Genomic DNA, 20,243 nt, shown 5'->3' with positions numbered 1-20,243 from the left:
CATAAAAAAAACTGTTCCTATGTTCACCGTATCTTTAAGGTCTACAAATGTTTTATTTTTCTCATATTAGCATTATAAAATAAATTCAAATCTTTTTGTAAAGTAATTGGAATTCTATCTTGCTGTTAAGTAGAGCACGTGACACATCAACCCCAAAGGAATGATTATGCTCTAGTAGAAAAAACAGTTATCATGTTTACCGTGTCTTTAAGGTTGGAAGGTATGGTAAGCATGTGATGTTTCCCCCAAATAGTTTCTTACAGACATACAGACAGGCATTTGGAATTATAGAGTAGCCTCGATATTTAAAAAACCTGTTTTATGTTCACTAGGGTTTGACCGGATAGTTTTTTGACAATGTACCGGATATCCGGCTGATTTGTAATGCTGGATATTCGGTTCAGGCCGGATATCCGGCAATTAACCGGACAACCTGATATCCGGCTTTAGAAATCAGCCGGATATCCGTTATACGGATAGCTTCAATATCTGGTATCCGGCCAAATATTGAAAATGGCCGGATATCTGGCCCAACCCAAATGTTTACCATATCTTTAAGGTTGGAAGATATGGTAAGCAAGTGATTGTGAACCTCGTGGATCAAAAGAAGGATGAGGGAAGGCTGGAACAAAGTTTCAAGGGTTTCCATCAACAGGTAAGATGATTATTACCTAGGTCTTTCTTAACACAAATAAGACAATAACCGGTCATTTTAAAAAGTTTGTTCTAAAAGCATCAACATAATTGCGATCTTCATAATACATCAGTTTATACATACATTAGACAAATAAAAGAAATAAGCGCCATCCTAAAATGTAGGTTTATGTGTCTCTTATTTGCACAAAGGCTTTGTGAGGCTTAGTAAAGGTTTCTTGACTTTATAATATATTATTCACTTAGTGTTACTTTGACTTTCTCGAGGCCTTTGATGGTCGGTTGATTATTTTTCTTGGAGAAAGATTAGCGTTAGGAAATCTTTCAAGCAGACAATCAACAACCACAGAATGATTTTTACAAATCTAAGTATTTTGTTTCTTTCATTCCCTGTCTAAATCATGTTAAATCATCTTTCATTGTGTTTAATCATGATTAAAGAATTGTCATACTTAGGTATCTAAAGGGATAAGACAATAGATGTAAATCCCCAGTGATGATACACAAAATTACCCCATCTGTAGATTACATTTAGAGGTTGAAACATTTAAATACTTTGGGGACTATTGTTATAAACAGGTCAATGTCCCCTACCTGCCAGGGTCCCTTGGCAGGCACTCTTAAAAGTAATGCATTACCAAACTTATCGTCTAAATGAATTGGAGATACAAATGAACATTACACAAACACCCAGCTACTTAAGTTTTTATGATTTTTATCACCAAGTAAATGTATTTCAGTCCCAGAACAAAGATGTGTTTTATGAAGCATTTGATTTCCACAAGGAGTGCAGCAAAATGAGGTAATTTTGATTGTTTTATTTGCTGTATTATAATTTACTGTTGTAAATTATAAATATTACGAGTTTTTTTCATTGCACTACATCTGAATAAAATTAAACATATGTAATATTACTTTAATCGTTATATAATTTTTTTGGATGTTGCACCAGTTTTTCATGTTCTCTAATAAAGTGAAACATGCAGCGGGCTAAAATAACGATTCTTGTCTGACCCCCTTTACTCCATCTCCTCCCCTTCTGGATGACCGAGCTGATCATTAGCCAATAAACGAGTTCAATGTTAGCAAGCCAAATTGACAAATTTTCTTCTTTCAATATATCCACTCCACATATTCTATATCCATTTCTACTTATAGATGGGATCGGCTGAGCATCCTGATGAACAGATTAAATCCTTATGAAGAACAATTCCAGTTCTTTCATGCGAAACAAGGAGTCGCCATTAAAAAACAGGTTGGAATGAAAATTTTAGCTATTACGTTAATTTAGATATGTTAGAATTGTACTAGTGATTTCAAATTTGCATGATGATTCCAATAATATTTACAACAACGTTTTGTATTATACCAGCTTATACCAATAACGAAATTAATTCGGGAAAAAATCACGAAAACTATACGTGTTTTTCAGCTGTCGTTGGGGGGCATGAGAAAATAGCATAAAACCACTACCTGGGCTTAATGCAGGCGGACACACACAATGCAACGTCTAAGCTCCCATCCTCCTAGGATCTGTAAAACGAGATTCACATAAACTTAGCTGCCACAGAAGTAAATATTAAAAAACCCCAGGGCTTCTCTGGAATTACAAATGTTCATATCAGTAAGCATAATAAATGCAATAAGGCAGTTATCATAAAGGCACATAATAATCAAATATTTATACAGGATAAAATTGGTTTGGTTGTTGATGTAGTTGATGATCTTGTCCATCTCCTCCTCGGTATTGCTCCTAGATCATAAACATACATTTGACATGTTATTTTACGCATTCATTATATTTTAATCTTTTTGATCATCTTTTTCTTAACAGCTTAGTATCTTCTGGCACGTTTAGGCCCCTTGTTAAAAACCCTTGCTCTGTCTGCTATCTCTCGCCATTCTTCACAATCTACCTCCGCTCTAGCCAAATCCCTCCTAGCTCTGAGACTAATCTTTCTTTCTCCTTTAGCTTGTCCTTCAGCCGATCAATCTCACGTTCAAATTCTTCATACTTTGTCTTGCTTCTACTCCTTGCTCTCAGACTCTCCAACTTCAGTTTGCTAACCTCCAGGGTGAGTTGATGCTCCTTGTCTTCTTTTCTTTTCTTGTCTCTAGCTTCTAATCTTTCTTTACCGCTCTTCATTCCATTTTCTTTTCCTCCTTTCTTTGGCTGTTTTTCTTTCTCTCCCCTCTCTTCAAAATTGTCGCCGTATCTTGCCTTGCTCTCTTCTGCAAACTTTTTAGCAGTTGCCCTAGCCTTGTCCATCTTTTTCTGTAGATCTGACCTGTTATCACCCATTGGCTTCACCGGTACCCTCAACCCTTTAGCCTTCATGATCTCCAACATCTTTTCATTACCTTTGTAACCTCTTGTATGGCACAGCGGAGCAGGAGACCCATCACCTCCAATGGCTCTGACCATCGGTCCTTGTTGTTCCTTGAAGCCTCCTTGATGAATGTATTTGAGGAGGTAATTTTTGTATCTTGTGAGCCCCTCAAAATTTAAGGTGGCGCCTACCCCTGATGAATTCATCCGTTCTACCCAAACGTTGTATCTAACATAGCTCACTTTACCCTGGTTGAAGGAGTAAGTTAAACTTTTGTGCACATTGTTGGGGGTCATTCCCATGTCCAGATTGAGTAAACGCAAATGTTGGTTCAACATGGAAACCTTGTCCCATATCTTCTCCTCCTCAGGCACATGAAAGAAGGTACCTAGAGAAATCTTGTGAATTTTTGAATCCACTGCTGCTCTTGTTATCTTGGAAAGGTGTTTTTCAATTGTAGCACTATCATGAGTCGACAAGAATTGTTGATAAGCCGTCACCGTTATCCATTTCGGATCTTTCCCCTTCAGTTCTGCCAGAATTTTATTGGTGACAGAGTCAATACTAACTCTAGGCGTTCCTATCCACTGTATTCCTACTTCTCTTGTGTCCAAAACTGATTGAGGCATGGAAAATGGCGCAATAATTATAATACTCGGCTCAATATTTATCTTGTCCGCAGTTTTCAGATTCTCTCGAGTCCCCGTTATCTGTTGCACGTCATCCTTGGTGCATACCTCCATTTCTCCTTCAATGCTTTCAGTTTGGCAACCCTTGTCTTCAACATAATACTCATCATCACCTGGCGGTGATAACTGCTCTTCCATTGACACATCCCCTTTCACCTCCTGAAAACTAGCCATTATTCTACTCTGAAAGAAAAAAAAAATAATTGGCAACTGTTTTCTGATATGTAAAAAAAATAACCCTAAAGAAAAAATTTTTACAACAGAGCCTTTCTTCCATAGCTGTCTAGAAATAATAAATTTACAAATTCTAAATGTTTTAATAGAAAAAGATAAAAAAATATATTGATTGTTAAGATAAAGAAATGCCTTGTAAAAAAAAAAAACATTCGATCGAGAAATGTCCTTGATTTCTGATAAGAATTAAAAATTGTATGCATTAAATTTTTCTGATGCTATGCAACACAAAAATTTAAAACTTATTTCTATCTGATTCCTAAAAAAATAATATTATCCACAATCGTGAACCAAACCATAACTAAAAAAATAAATTTGAATACGATATAATAGTTAAAAAAATGAATAAAATAAGCGTTATACTAAGACAAAAAATGAATAAAATTTTTCGACACGTAACGAATAATCTAAAAAAATACTCGTTTCACTGTGAAAATTGTGTAAAAATAGGCAATTTTAACTTTCACATGCCTACGGCACGTTTCTCTGTTTACAATGCGCAGATTACTTCAAAAAATGCCGCGAATTTTTGTTTTCTGCTTCTGCCTTCTTTAGATTAGACGATGACTTTCTAATTATTTATGATTCAGGGATAAGGGATGATTTTTGTTATATAAAAAAACGATTTTTGCCTAATGTAAAAAAATAATTTTTAAACTTAAACTGAACTTTGCCAGTGAAATTTGTTTCCTAAAAAAAACAAAATTATTCAATTTTTGATGATGAGAGATACTTGACGATGTTATAACCTATCACTAAAAAAAAATAAGATAAGATAAGACAAATCAATTAAAAAAACTTTTTTAGTTTTTTAGTGGATTTACCCCTCTCTTTGTCATCACATCCGCCAACATATGTTGTCCGCGCACCCATTTCACTTCTGACACTATCTTCTCTTGTCTTAGTTCTTTGATCATCGCAATTTCAGCTCTTAGTCTCCTTTCATCTACGCATGTTGATGAGTAAACTGCATCTCTGGTTGACTTGTTATCAACTATCGCTTTGATCTGAAGATCAATCTTTGCATTCGTTATCTCCAGTAGCATATCTCTTAATGCTATAGCTGCATCCAGCGCTGTTCCCAGACTAATTGCTTCTGCTGCTAATGTTGACGCTACTTTTCTCTTGATCTTGTTTGCTTTCCAATCTAAGGGTGAACATTTCCCTGTTTTGATGTTAACCAAGAGAATCACAAAACCTCCTGCCGAATCTTCTTTGTCAATTAGGTTCCTAAATGCTGAATCTGAAAAACACCATATCTGACAGTCTCTTATGTTCTGAACATTTGAGAATCTGACAGTTGCTAGATTCCTTTGTAGATTGGCCAAAGTCTTTTGAGCTTGGCACAAGTCCCTGACATATCCACCTTTGAATTTTGTAGATAGGTCTATCATTTCAAAGCATAAATCAGGACGTGTTGCTCTCACAGCCCAATTCAAAGAGCCTACCATTTGTCTCAACATTGAGAGCTCTTCTTGCGTCATCTCTTTGTCCTTTTCCTTCAGTCTTGATGCTTCAACACTTGGAATCTGAATATTCTTAACAAATCCAGATTGATCAAGAGTTATTCCTGAGTTATCCTGCTTGATATTGAACCCAGTATATATAAACTCTTTAATCTCACTCTTTCCAATCTTGAAGGACTTGAGTACTTCAGGCATTATATGCTTGTTAAAATACTCTGTGCCTCCTTGTAAGAAATCGTCTACATGAATCCCTATCATTCCTATAAGTTCACCTCCATGTATATAATAAAATAGACCAGGATCGTACTTGCTTTTCTTGAAACCTAATGCAAGTAACCTGTTTTCAATTTTATCATACCATTTTCTGCTTGCATCCTTGAGACCGTATAGGCATTTTAGTAGCTTCCATAGCTTTCCGACTACATTTGCCTCTTTAGGTGGTTTGACATACACCTCACGATCTAGTTTGTTACCTTGGAGGAATGCACTAGCTACATCTATGGTCTGAATTACCCATCCAAACAGTGTTGTCAGTGTCAGCAGTAGTCTTAACGATGACTTCTGCATCGTAGGTGAATCTTTTGGGAATTCCTGTGTTTCCTCATACCCTCTAGCTGTCAACCTTGCTCTAATTTCATCACCTTTCTCGGTAAGAACCCATGTTGTGGTAATATGTTCTTGACCTTTGTCTGCTACTACTTTATAAGTATCAAAGCTTTTAAGCTTCTCCAGCTCAGCATCTTTTGCAGCCAGACATTCTGGAGTATTCCTTCTTTCTTTTGGTAACATTACAGCAAGGACTTCCTCATGAGCCCAATTGTACAGGACATCCTCTGGCAGCATTTTTCTGATCTTTTGATCTTCTACATGTGTTGAAAATGCTTTTGATCCATTGTCCAACTTTACTGTTACCCAATTTACCTCTTCAATTTGCCTCTTTCTTTCCTCTGTATTGTCTACTAGACCTTCTCCCATCTCTTCTTTCCTAATATGCTCATTATCCATTACATCTGTACTGAAAGGTTTTGTTCCATCATCCAATTGTATATTCATCCAATTAGCGACAGTTCCTGTTGCTTTGCCTGCTTTTCCTGTTACTATACCTGGGTACCATTTATCCCCGATCTTCCATTCTATCCTGTCATTTTTCTTGAAACCATGCTCTTGCGTCTTCTTTTTCTTAGTGATTGTTCTACTCCTAGATTGTGTACGTGTAGGTATTGATGGTCTACTTGTTATCTGTTGCTCTTCATCCTCATCTGTTTCAGGAAACTCTGCTGTTCTCTTAGGAGTGCTTGTGTGATGATTTGTGTTCTCTTCCATTGTCTGTTCTCTTCTCTTTTCTCTTTTTGTTCTTTCTTCAGCATACAGTTCTGGAACATACTTTTGTTCAGCCTCATCCTTCTCTTTCACCTTATCTTTGTGAGTCTCTTTTTCTTTTGTCTCATTCTTTGTTTTATCATCACTTTTCTCACTGGCTGTTCTTTGAACTGTGATTGAAAAATCTCCATTCTTTTGTTTTATCTTCTCTACCAGCTCATCCTTTGCTTTCACGAGTCTATTTGCACTTACTCTTATGCCAAAGCTTCCATGTCTAACATAGATAACTTTACCATCCTGAAACATCACTGTTGCCGGGCCCTTCCATCTGTCTTCGTTCTCCCTTTTGTAGTACACTATGTCACCATACTGATATACAGTGTCACTTGTTCTGATTCTGTGTTTCAACGCTTTCTTGATCTTTTCACAGCTCTCTGTCTTCACGAACTCCTTTCTTGTAGCATGAAGTGCAGTCAGATGTTCAGTCAATTTCTTGCTCATTGATTTGACTTCCCATGCTGGTGGTTGATCCTCAAGTATGTTGGGTAGCCTAGGATTCTTTCCTAACACAAGCTGATAGGGGCTGTATCCATAGACATTCGCTAGTGTGTTCTTTGCTGTACACGCCCAAGCTAAGGCTGTATCCAAAGGCATGTCAGGATGTTCATCTTTCACTCCACCTAGCATACCATCACATACATGGTGGTTCTTCTCACATGTGCCGTTCTGCCAACTGGCTTCTGCACCTGTGGTATAATGCGCTACTCCTAACAGACTTGTCACATCACTCATGAGATGCGACACAAATTCTCCCCCATTGTCAGAGATTATTCCTTCCATTTTTCCAAAATACTTGATCCAATGTCGCATGATCTTATCCACAATCGTTTCAGGCTTCTTATCCTTGATCACTTCCCCTACTGTGAATCTTGTGAAGACATCAACCATATAGAGTATATACTTGTCTTCCCATACCTTCAAATCAATTGACACTACTTGGTTGAAATCGTTTGCCATATTCATTGCTACAACTGGTCTATCTGGAGTTTTTTGTCTTAACACACAACCCTCACATCCATCAATGATTTTATCAATGATCTTGGAAAAACTATCATCCCACTTATCTGCTGCTTTTAGTAGATTGACAAAGGACTGCTTACTTCTATGTCCAAACTGGGCATGAAGCTTCTCAAGAACTTTCTTTTGTTCCTTTGAGTCAGCTCTTTTGATATCTACCATAAGGACTTGTTGCATGTCATATATTACCCCTTTGTCTAGTAAGTCTATGATATAATGTCCTGCAGATGTCGTGTTAACTACTAAGGGTTTATCGTTGATTGTCACTCTATCTCTTTTCATGTCAATACCTATCCCTAATCTTCTCATCTCGTTCTTAGATAGTAGTAGTGGAATATCTGAATCAATGATATCCACTTCTATCTTGTAATCCTCACCTCCAATCTTCACTGGAAGTCTATAGAAGCCAATAGATGACAACTCTCCTTGGTTTCCAAACCTAAAGGCTGTTTCACTCTTGTACGGTCCCTCTATTCTCTTTCTCATGCTGTCCGTCATTGAGTTTATGAATATATCTGTCCACTTCTTTCCAGCAACATTTGCCGTACAGCATGTGTCCATTGCAGCACAGTTTATTGTCTCTGCTGTAAACTTGCTTAGTTCAACTTTATTCGTGGTCAGATGAACCGATTGCGTGTTTCTGGACCTACGGCTTTCTCTTGAGCTATCCCTGTCATCCCTGTGTCTTCTTGGACTATCTTCGTATCTCCTATTATGTCCACGGCTTCTGTCTTCTTCTTCACTTCCACTTGATGACTCTACAAGAGATTCTTCTGATGATTCTTTCTTTCTCTCTGCCATGTAAGTATCCCTTGTCCCTGATCTTTTCTCTTTGTATCTCTTATTCTTCTTGTCATATTCCTTACCTCGTCTGTCTTGTCTATCATGTCTATCATTTCTATCTTGTCTATTCCTATTCTCATGCGAGTCTGGACAGTTGGCAAGCAAGTGCTTATTGCTTCCACAACGATGACATTTAAGCCTTGTACCTGTAGCACCTATTGGATTTAAATCTCTATCACGGCTGTTGTCCCTGCTAGGCAGTTTCTGGTATGTTTTTCTATTGCCTTTCCTTGGTGGACGCCATCCGTTTGCTACTAAAACGTCATGGTCATGTGTAGATAGAAATGCATCATTCTGACTGCTAACATGTCCCATTGCATTACATAAAACGTCTGTCATTCTGTCTTTAATCTCCTTGTAGAGTGTGTTTGCTTCGAAATTTTTCTTAATATTTACCCCTGTCATTACCATCTTGTAATCTATATCTGATAATTTTGCTTTCTTTAAAAGCATATAGGCTGTAACATTATCCTTAAATTCAATTTCATTTGCCGCCGCTAGTTGTATAACTTCCTCAAATCCTGAAATGTATTCTGATATAGACATACTTACTGTCTTTACATAATCATAGAATTGTGTGAATACTTCTAATTGTCTACAGTGCTCACTTTTACCAATCTTTTCTTCTAAGAAATCCATAATTTTCTTTACCCCCTCACTATCATTTGCTAAAGATGTTGGTTTTACTACTTTCATCAACTTCTTCCTTAAATTTCCCCCAAACTTTTTGGAATCAATCGGTATGGTTGAAAAAAGCATTGGAGCCCTACGATTTTCATCTATATCTGTACATAGTTCCCACAAATCTACTAGTTCCTTATACTCTTCAAATGTATCACAATCATCCAAGTATGGTATAGGCATGGACGTGTGATGTCTAGTTCGATGTTGATTATTCATCCTACTAAAAGACCTATACCTATCCTCCTCGTCGCTCATTTTTAGTTAATTGCCTGGGGTTTAATTTTTATCTGAATAAAAAATGACTCTAAAAAAAAACTTTTTGTTGTCTGAAAAAAAATACACAAAAGTACAATCTTTAAAATTGTTACTCTTGTTATCTGAAAAGAAAAAAATAAAAGAAACTAAAATAAATGAACACACATATTCTTTATTTTATTTATTTTTATCTGAATAGAAAGTAATTTATTTATTCTGATTAAACAAAGCTGGTATAAGTTCAAACAGTATAAATTATGAACACACAAAAATATATATGACTTAGGCTGATATAAAGTCTTTATTTTTATGTTTCTATTTTTATGTTATAACTGGTATAAAACATAAATACACTATTCCGCCAGTGTAACTAATCTATATCCCGCTTATAAATTTACTGCTAACAAAAAAAAAAAATCCTGTATACTTTCCGCTAGTATACGTTTGCATATCTTCCACTTATGCTTGATTAGGTGTTGTATTGTGTGCTCCTACTTTTCCTTACTGATTAAATGGTCCATAGATCTTTTTCCCACTTTTGACAATGCTACCATTGAGAAAATAGCATAAAACCACTACCTGGGCTTAATGCAGGCGGACACACACAATGCAACGTCTAAGCTCCCATCCTCCTAGGATCTGTAAAACGAGATTCACATAAACTTAGCTGCCACAGAAGTAAATATTAAAAAACCCCAGGGCTTCTCTGGAATTACAAATGTTCATATCAGTAAGCATAATAAATGCAATAAGGCAGTTATCATAAAGGCACATAATAATCAAATATTTATACAGGATAAAATTGGTTTGGTTGTTGATGTAGTTGATGATCTTGTCCATCTCCTCCTCGGTATTGCTCCTAGATCATAAACATACATTTGACATGTTATTTTACGCAGGGCAGCACTTCGTAAATTTGACGACCTCTCCATTTGCCCCCCAAATATTATATTAGATTTATATTGCTTGTTGGTTATACCTTATTCCTGATATTATACTAGCGGCTTCGCTTTGCCCCAAGAGTTAAAAAAAAAAAATTTTAGATCTGCCCCAGTATCAAATTCAAAATTTAAAAAAAAATGGGGGGGGAATTTTTTGTTTTTTTGGGGGGGGTTAGGCGTGTCCCACCCCCAAGAAAATAGCTTAAAACCACCACAGGACCAATAGGTATATACCCTGAAGAGTAGAATCCGATCGGTTCAGCGGTTACCGAGATCTTAAGGGTCAAACGGACGGACAGATAGACAGACGGACGGACAGACATCAAGCTACTTTGTATAATTATCCTATTCATCTGTTTTTTTGAAGTTTTTCTACAACAAGTTACAACATAAGTTACGCATTTTCACAGTAGCTTTTGAACGGTTATTTTAGGATAGGTTAAGTTATGTAAGTGTTAATGAATGCCCCGCAGTGTTAGAGCCCCTCACAGGGGCTAGAAATAGGAGAAAAGCTACGGTGAAAATGTGATGAAATCCGAAATTTCGTTTTCTTTCCATGATCCAAATATTTTTTGTGTAGGTTGGCGTCTTCAGAACTAATTGCATAGACTGTCTGGACAGAACTAATGTCGGTAAGTTTACAATTTTTTCAGTGTGTCTGTAAACCCGATTAATATCCGCTGGATTAGAACTGGTTATCAGCCATACTGAAGAATCATGAATAGCACTGTATTAAAGACAATTTTACACGAATATTAAAATAATAATCATTAAGTTTTGTTACCCTGGGCTTTAGGCCTCTCGGGACTAAAAAGTATTAATGAATGATTATATTACAATACTTACTTTTCACAACTGAACAAAAACTTTAAACCCCAAAATTATTCAAATTTAATCTGTTTTTCTTTTTCAGTACAATCAATGCTGGCACGTAGAAATCTGCAGGTTGTTCTGGTGGGCCTGGGAATTCTTCCGGAGACTGCTAGGTGCGTTTTTTCTTTTTATTAATGACTAGCGGCTAGTCTCTAGAGGCACTTGCGTAGAAATCTGCAGGTTGTTCTGGTGGGCCTTGGAATTCTTCCAGAGATTCCCAGGTTTGTTTCTCTTTTTATTTGTAGTAGGCCCTACAATAACATTTAACTTCTGGTCTCGACTCAATCCTCTATGGGGCTTTACCCCGCAGGGGAGAGTGAATTCCCTCACATGTCCTTTATCTAAAAATTGGGCAGATGTTCACAATATGTTAGCAGAAAATCAAATATAGATTAGACAGACATAAATCCTTAGATGATTGTCATTCAACTAACTTTATCAGTCGTAGAACAATAGTAAAAATAGGTTTAAATGGCTGCTTTGTTATAGACTTTGAACCCCAGTAAATATTTATCAATGATTATCTACTTTTTTTTACTCACATATCTCTTACTATTTACGACACGACATGCAAATGAAATGAAAAAATAACTGCCCTTTCTCACTAAAATCTGTACACTTTCTAACCCATTAGCGGCTACGCTCCTAGAGGCCTCTAGTGGCATTTAAATGTTTTTTTTTGTTATTTTAAATATCTAATTTTAGAAATAATTTGTCTATGTTATCAGCTATTAAATTCATGTCTCTACGCAGCGCGACTACGCTAGCGACACTATGCGGCGGAAATATTCAGCGGTTAGCGAGATCCGTCTCTACAAACAAACAGACAGACAGACAAACAAACAGACATCGTTCTACTTTGTAATATAGATAGTTTTACCGGTTGTTACTCCACTCCTAATGGCTGATTTAGAGAGTATGTCTCCAGATTATATCTCTATTTCTGAAATTTTCCTATTTTAGGATAGAGAATCAGATATCTGTGGAGAAGCTTTTTAAAACCATCTGGGCGGATCATGCGGATATGATCAGCATTCAATATACGGGAACAGGTAAAAAATCCAGGGAGGGACGGGACAATAGGCTGTTTATTACATTAGTCCCTAAGTTATATACCAATTTTTATTCTTATTCGTTGGCTTATAACTTGGGGACTTTTATTAAACTTGAATATCCAAACGTTTTAACTAATCTACAGAAGGGAAAATATTGTATATCATCATTGGATATGTACATCAATTTATCGGCCATTGTCTTATCCCTTTAGATCCCTTTAAAAATATGTACTTAAACCTTTTATGATAATAACAATTAAAATTACTAAAAGGTGCGCATATTTTAAGGGATTACCCATTACCACCTTTGATTTAAGTTTTAGTAATAAGAATTTAAAGAAAAAATATTTCCTGTCGCTTAGAAAGGGGGGGGGGGTTGAACAACCCATCTCACCTAAAAAATTAAACCCAAAAAGTTCAGCGGTTAATACATTTCTTACATAAAAACTTCTAATTAATTTTGTCCTCCAGGAGCCTTGAAAACGGACTTTACCAGGACTGGAAAGCGGACCAAGAGCGGCCTCTTGGAGGATGGCAGGAGATCAGCAATTAGATATGTCAAGAATAACTTTGCTGATGGCTTTAGACAGGTAGACTCTAGAGCTCCAATTTTTAAAAAATATATATATCTTTTTATAGGGATTCAGTGTAAGGGGTGGATGGGGGTATCGTTATATTAACCAGCTGCGAGTTTCAATTTTTTGAAGAACATGAAAATCTAGTGTAATATCCAAGTAATGATAAATCCATTTTTAGGATTCTCTGGATCTATTTGTGGGCAACTACGAGGTGTCCCCCACCGAGGGTGTGACGCATGACTCTCCTGTTCTAATCAAGCAAAAAGAACCCAAGTAAGTTGTACTTCTATTTGTTGGTAACTACGAGGTGTCCCCCACCGAGGGTGTGACACATGATTCTCCTGTTCTAATCAAGCAAAAAGAACCCAAGTAAGTTGTACTTCTATTTGTTGGTAACTACGAGGTGTCCCCCACCGAGGGTGTGACACATGATTCTCCTGTTCTAACTTAACAGAAAGAACCCAAGTAAGTTGTATTTCTATTTGTGGGTAACTACGAGGTGTCCCCCACCGAGGGTGTGACACATGATTCTCCTGTTCTAACTTAACAGAAAGAACCCAAGTAAGTTGTATTTCTATTTGTGGGTAACTACGAGGTGTCCCCCACCGAGGGTGTGACGCATGATTTTACTGTTAAAAAAAAAACCCAAGTAAGTTGTACTTCTATTTGTGGGTAACTATGAGGTGTCCCCCACCGAGGGTGTGACGCAATATTCTCCTGTTTTAACAAAACAAAAAGAACCCAAGTCTAAATGTGTACTATTCTTTCAAAATTCATTTAAAATAAATCAAGAAAATTTTTGAAGATTTTGATTCAAAATTGAAAGATTTTTGCAGCCGCCGGAAAGCCCGTTATTACAACCAGCTACAAGTTTACTTTATTAGAGTACATGATAATCTGGTGTAACATCCAAGTAATAATATATCCATTATTATATTAGATACTTATTATAATTATTATTATATATTATAGATACCTGGCTATACCTCTAGCTGTCCTGTTGTCTCTGGCCATGTTAGTGTTGACCCTTGTGGTTCCAGCTGAATATACATAATATATAATTATATTATAGATACCTGGCTATACCTCTAGCTGTCCTGTTGTCTCTGGCCATGTTAGTGTTGACCCTTGTGGTTCCAGCTGAATATACATAATATATAATTACATTATAGATACCTGGCTATACCTCTAGCTGTCCTGTTGTCTCTGGCCATGTTAGTGTTGACCCTTGTGGTTCCAGCTGAATATACATAATATATAATTATATTATAGATACCTGGCTATACCTCTAGCTGTCCTGTTGTCTCTGGCCATGTTAGTGTTGACCCTTGTGGTTCCAGCTGAATATACATAATATATAATTATATTATAGATACCTGGCTATACCTCTAGCTGTCCTGTTGTCTCTGGCCATGTTAGTGTTGACCCTTGTGGTTCCAGCTGAATATACATAATATATAATTATATTATAGATACCTGGCTATACCTCTAGCTGTCCTGTTGTCTCTGGCCATGTTAGTGTTGACCCTTGTGGTTCCAGCTGAATATACATAATATATAATTATATTATAGATACCTGGCTATACCTCTAGCTGTCCTGTTGTCTCTGGCCATGTTAGTGTTGACCCTTGTGGTTCCAGCTGAATATACATAATATATAATTATATTATAGATACCTGGCTATACCTCTAGCTGTCCTGTTGTCTCTGGCCATGTTAGTGTTGACCCTTGTGGTTCCAGCTGAATATACAACTCAAGTTCTCTTAGCTCTGCTCTTCTGGGCAGGTAATGTTCTATTTAAATTCTTTATATTAGCCAGATTTATTTTTTGTGTGGACCTAAGTCGTTTTGGAGTAGATTTAAACACTTATGTATAGCCACTAGGGCCAGCTCAAGCACAACATTCAAGCTTATATCATGTACATGACTATTGAGCATCCAAACTAACTCAACAATCTACCTTAAATACTTAACGCTATTTTATTTTGATATTATTTTCAGGAGTTCTGTACGCTAGTGTACGTGTTCTCCTGCAGCATGGGCCAGACTATGTAGATTCACCAAAGTTGTACGATATTTCTTTTTATTTTAATATTAATTTTAGGAGTTCTGTACGCTAGTGTACGAGTTCTCCTGCAGCATGGGCCAGACTATGTAGATTCACCAAAGTTGTACGATTATTCTTATTATGTTCAGGTGTTCTGCTACAGCAGCATGGACCAGACTATGTAGATTCACCAAAGTTTTACGATACTTCTTTTTATTTTAATATTATTTTCAGGTGTTCTGTACGCTATTGTACGTGTTCTCCTGCAGCAGCATGGACCAGACTATATAGATTCACAAAAGTTGTACGATTCTTCTTTTTATTTTAATATTATTTTCAGGTGTTCTGTACGCTAGTGTACGTGTTCTGCTACAACATGGTCCAGACTATGTAGATTCACCAAAGTTGCTTCCAGACCATAGAAATTATAATAATCCTTCCAAAATTTAGAATTTGAAATTTTATCTATTATAAAGAACTTTTGCCGTTATGCTGATCTAAATTGAAAAAATTTACTTTAACAGTATGGTTTGGAAACCGATTAATATCCGCTAGATCAAAACTGGTTCTCAGCAAAACTGAAAGAACATTTAGCATCGTATTACAACAAATTTTCCGTGAATGATAAAAAAAAATATCAAATCAATACTTTTTCAATTCAATACCTGCGGAATAATACGATGCGATACATAACTATCTTTAGTTCATTTTTTTACCGGCTATATTTTATTTTTTTGTAACCCCCCCCCCCCCCACCCCTTTTTTTAAAATACAAACAAGTTTCAAAAGTTTTAGGCATCTGCAAAATTTTAGTTCAATTTTATGAATTTTAATTTTTAATTTTTATTAAACACACTAATATACATAGACCTTGATATATTTTATGTGGAGGTCAAAAATGACCTCTTTTACAACTAATATGGGAGGGAAAGTACATTGGGCTGTTTATTACACTACTCCCCAAAGTTAAATTGTAACGTTTTATTCGTTGGCTTAACAACTTTAGGTAGGTACTTATATTGAATTTTGATTGGTTAGTTGGTTCATTAAGTTGAGTGTCCAAACGTTTCAACTACTAAATGCAACCAACAAAATTTTGATTATTATCATTGGGGATGTAATTTATCGGCCATTGTCTTATCCCTTTAAATCCCTGACAACTATTTAAGTTTACATCGCCATAATGAAACATAAGAACCTGTAATCTGTTTGCATGACAATTAAATTGAACATAATAATTTATAAAAAAAAGTTATCTGGTGAGTTATTATTATTTGTATTGCAGCTACTCTCTAACAAAAGTCTATCCGTATGCTCTGTCTGTCCAATCATCTAAATTAACGCCCTTCATCCTTTTTGTACTAGTTCTCTAAGTCATTTTATTCAATAAGAAAAATATAGACAGAAGTATCTTTTTCCAGTATAGCTTAAAAACCGATTAATTTCAGATGGATTAGAAACGGTTCTTAGCCATACTAAAAAATAACGTATAGCGTCGTATTACAGACAATTTTCCACGAATATTAAAATAAAAATCATAAATATATAAAAAAAAAATATTTAAATATCTGCGGAAAGCTGTCTATAATACGATGCGATAAATAACTATTATAGATGTTTATTTTTGTAATGTTCTTGCTACGCTACTTATAGATATTATTATTATTCTTGTTAATTAAAGTTAAATATTTCAAATTCTATTTTAGTTCTAAATTATCCCAGTTATGATTTCTAGTTTGTTTTAAAAATAATTTTATATAAAATCTGACCTTATGTTTTTAAGAATATGTATTAAAGAAAATCTTGTCAACTTTTGCAGGGAGGAAGGGAACATTGGACTGTTTATTACACTTGTCTCCAAAGTTTTCTTATTCGTTGGCTTAACATCTTTAGGGAATTATTGAATTTAGGTTGGTCCATTAAGGTGAGTGTCCAAACGTTTCAACCACTTATTGTCATGTACAATAATTTATCGCCCATTGTCTTATCCCTTTAGATCCCTGCATCTTGTGTGTCTCTTTGCTTAATTTGCTAAAAAGTTAAAAATATTAATATGAAATGTACTTCAATTTTATATTGTTTTGATTGATACTTTTGATTGTTAAAGTTAAAAAAAAATTGTGGTTAAGGCTTAAAAGTTTAGTTATTTCTGTTAAAATTTATGAGTACTTAAATTATGCATTTTTAGAAACCTAAATTAAAAAAATATAATTCCAAAGATTCAAACAACATTGAAATGTATCAAAAGTATCTTAATTTTAATATAGTTTGCAAAAATGTAAGTTAAGAGGACCTATTGTTTAATAATTTATATAAAAAATGTTTTATGATTTTGATTTATTTTGTGTTGATTTCTGTGATTTATATTGTAATGATGATCATTTAAATAAAAAAGAGAATCTTAGTTTATTGTTTATTTTTACTTTTTTATACCAATTATGAAATTTTATTGTTTAACACCGAAGTTTCAATTAAGGGGGGGGGGGAAGTTCTGACACTTTTGCGTAAACAGTGATTATAGGCTTTGTCTTTGGAGATAATGGATAGGTTATTTGGCAAAAAAGTTTCCTTTTGGGATGTAGTTTTCCTATTTTTAAAAAAATTTTGGATTCGGCCTCCAGGTTCCGGTACTCCAGGCCTCCAGGTGGATTCTGGAAAGGTAAAAATTGAAAATTCAAGATAGAACAAAACTTATTTAACAAAAGTTTGTACTTTATGGATGGTATGAACTAATTTGAAGAAATTTTTGAAATCGGGCTCCAGGTTCTGGTACTGCAGGCCTCCAGGTGGATCCTGGACAGGTAAAAATTGAAAATTTTTAATTTTAAAGTTAGAACAAAACTTATTTAACAAAAGTGGCTTCTTTATAGATGGTAAGAACTAATTCAGGGGTGTATATTCTGCATGGGATCCCCGGCTAAGGGGGGGGGGGGGGGAAATAAAAAATAAGTGGTTGGAGGGGGAAAAAATGTAAAAATTAAGAAAACTGAAAATATTTTTTCCATTTCCCCCCCTCCTTGAAGAAAAAAACTAAAATAATGTGTGGTATGAGGGATAAAATAAATAAAATATAGAGTTCTTTAAATATTTTTTCATTTTCCGCCCTACTTGGAGAGAAAAAACTAGGGGGGGAAAAAAATAAAAAAAATTTGTAGCCGGGGAAAAAAAATAAATCTTATGCAGAATATACACCCCTGAACTAATTTGAAGAAAATCGGGCTCCAGGTTCAGGTGCTGCAGGCCTCCAAGTGGATCTTGGACAGGTAAAAATTGAAAATTTTTAATTTAAAAGTTAGAACAAAACTTATTTAAAAAAAGTGGCTTCTTTATGGATTGTATGAACTAATTTGAAGAAAATTTTGATATCGGGCTCCAGGTTCAGGTACTGCAGGTCTCCAGGTGGATCCTGGACGGGTAAAAATTGATAATTTTTACTTTAAAAGTTTGAACAAAACTTATTTTTACAAAAGTGGCTTCTTTATAGATGGTATTAACTAATCTGAAGAAAATTTTGATATCGGGCTCCAGGTTCAGGTGCTGCAGGCCTCCAGGTGGATCCTGGACAGGTAAAAGTAAAAAATTTTTACTTTAAAAGTTAAAACAAAACTTATTTTTACAAAAGTGGCTTCTTTATAGATGGTTTTAACTAATCTGAAGAAAATTTTGAAATCGAGCTCCAGGTTCAGGTACTGCAGGCCTCCAGGTGGATCCTGGACAGATAAACAGTAATTTTTTACTTTAAAAGTTAGAAAAAAACTTATTTAAAAAAAGTGGCTTCTTTATAGATGGTATGAACTATTTTGAAGAAAATTTTGAAATCGGGCTTCAGGTTCAGGTACTGCAGGCCTCCAGGTGGATCCTGTACAGGTAAAAACTAAAATTTTTTTCTATTAAAGTTAGAACAAAACTTATTGAACAAAAGTTGATACTTTATGGATGGTATTAAATACTTTAAAGAAAAATTTGAAATTGGGCTCCAGGTTCAGGTACTGCAGGCCTCCAGGTAGATCCTGGACATGTAAAAATTGAATTTTTTCACTTTAAAAGTTAGATCAAAACTTATTTTACAAAAATTGATACTTTATGGATGGTATTAACTACCATCTTTAAAGAAGCCATTTTTGTCAAATAAGTTTTGTTTTATCTTTTAAGGTAAAAATTTTTAATTTTTACCTGTCCAGGATCCACCTGGAGGCCTGCAGTACCTGAACCTGGCGCCCGATTTCAAAATTTTTTTCAAATTACTTCCTACCATCTATAAAGAAGCCACTTTTGTTAAATAAGTTTTGTTCTAACTTTTAAAGTAAAAATTGAAATTTTTACCTGAACCTGGAGCTCGATTTCAAAATTTTTTCAGATTAGTTAATACCATCTATAAAGAAGCCACTTTTGTTAAATAAGTTTTGTTTTAACTTTTAAAGTAAAGATTTCAGTTTTTACCTGTCCAGGATCCACCTGAAGGCCTGCAGTACCTAAACCTGGAGCCCGATTTCAAAATTTTTCTTTAAATTAGTTAATACTATCTATAAAGAAGCCACTTTTGTCAAATAAGTTTTGTTCTAACTTTTAAATTGAAAATTTTCAATTTTTACCTGTCCAGGATCCACCTGGAGGCCTGCAGTACCAGAACCTGGAGCCCGATTTCAAAAATTTCTTCAAATTAGATCATACCATCCATAAAGTAGCAACTTTTGTTAAATAAGTTTTGTTCTAACTTTTGAAGTAAAAATTTTCAATTTTTACCTGTCCAGGATCCACCTGGAGGCCTGCAGCACCTGAACCTGGAGCCCGATTTCAAAAATTTCGTCAAATTAGTTCATACCATCCATAAAGTACAAACTTTTGTTAAGTAAGTTTTGTTCTATCTTGAATTTTCAATTTTTACCTGAACCTGGAGCCCGATTTCAAAAATTTCTTCAAATTAGTTCATACCATCCATAAAGTACAAACTTTTGTTAAGTAAGTTTTGTTTTATCTTGAATTTTCAATTTTTACCTGTCCAGAATCCACCTGGAGGCCTGGAGTACCGGAACCTGGAGGCCGAATCCAAAAATTTCTTTAAATTAGTTCATACTATCCATAAAGTACCAACTTTTGTTAAATAAGTTTTGTTCTAACTTTGAAATTAAAAATTTTCAATTTTTACCTGTCCAGGATCCTCCTGGAGGCCTGCAGTACCAGAACCTGGAGCCCGATT

The 20,243-nt window shown here is 35.2% G+C and overlaps 2 protein-coding genes across 9 annotated transcripts in view; both read left to right on the top strand.

Moving 5' to 3' along the window:
- The window catches only part of Sac1 (phosphatidylinositol-3-phosphatase SAC1), a 45,697-nt gene extending 28,247 nt beyond the window's left edge, over positions 1–17,450 (top strand). The window contains exons 11-21 of one of the 8 annotated variants that reach the window (XR_013874763.1): positions 560–655; positions 1,395–1,456; positions 1,813–1,909; positions 11,074–11,125; positions 11,407–11,479; positions 12,330–12,418; positions 12,893–13,011; positions 13,178–13,272; positions 14,672–14,784; positions 15,387–16,305; positions 16,728–17,450. Coding sequence is in view for 6 of the 8 variants with exons in the window: in XM_080147719.1 (XP_080003845.1) it covers positions 560–655; positions 1,395–1,456; positions 1,813–1,909; positions 11,074–11,125; positions 11,407–11,479; positions 12,330–12,418; positions 12,893–13,011; positions 13,178–13,210; positions 13,307–13,368; positions 14,672–14,784; positions 15,001–15,119 (915 nt within the window). In the remaining 2 variants the exon portion in view is untranslated. Of the gene's footprint in view, positions 1–559; positions 656–1,394; positions 1,457–1,812; positions 1,910–11,073; positions 11,126–11,406; positions 11,480–12,329; positions 12,419–12,892; positions 13,012–13,177; positions 13,273–13,306; positions 13,369–13,971; positions 14,069–14,671; positions 14,785–15,000; positions 15,135–15,386 lie in introns of those variants that run through there. The other 7 variants (XR_013874762.1, XM_080147744.1, XM_080147719.1 and 4 more) reach the window with 7 other exon arrangements.
- LOC145305909 (uncharacterized) overlaps positions 1–20,243 on the top strand; it is a 64,791-nt gene that overhangs the window by 28,233 nt on the left and 16,315 nt on the right. The gene's annotated exons all lie outside the window — the stretch shown is intronic.

The sequence above is a fragment of the Acartia tonsa genome, chromosome 2 (genome assembly GCF_053477335.1).
Source record: "Acartia tonsa isolate MP-2025a chromosome 2, ASM5347733v1, whole genome shotgun sequence".
Lineage (NCBI taxonomy): Eukaryota > Metazoa > Arthropoda > Copepoda > Calanoida > Acartiidae > Acartia > Acartia tonsa.
Note: the sequence above shows the minus strand (reverse complement) of the source record. Positions and strands in the feature narration are given on the sequence as shown.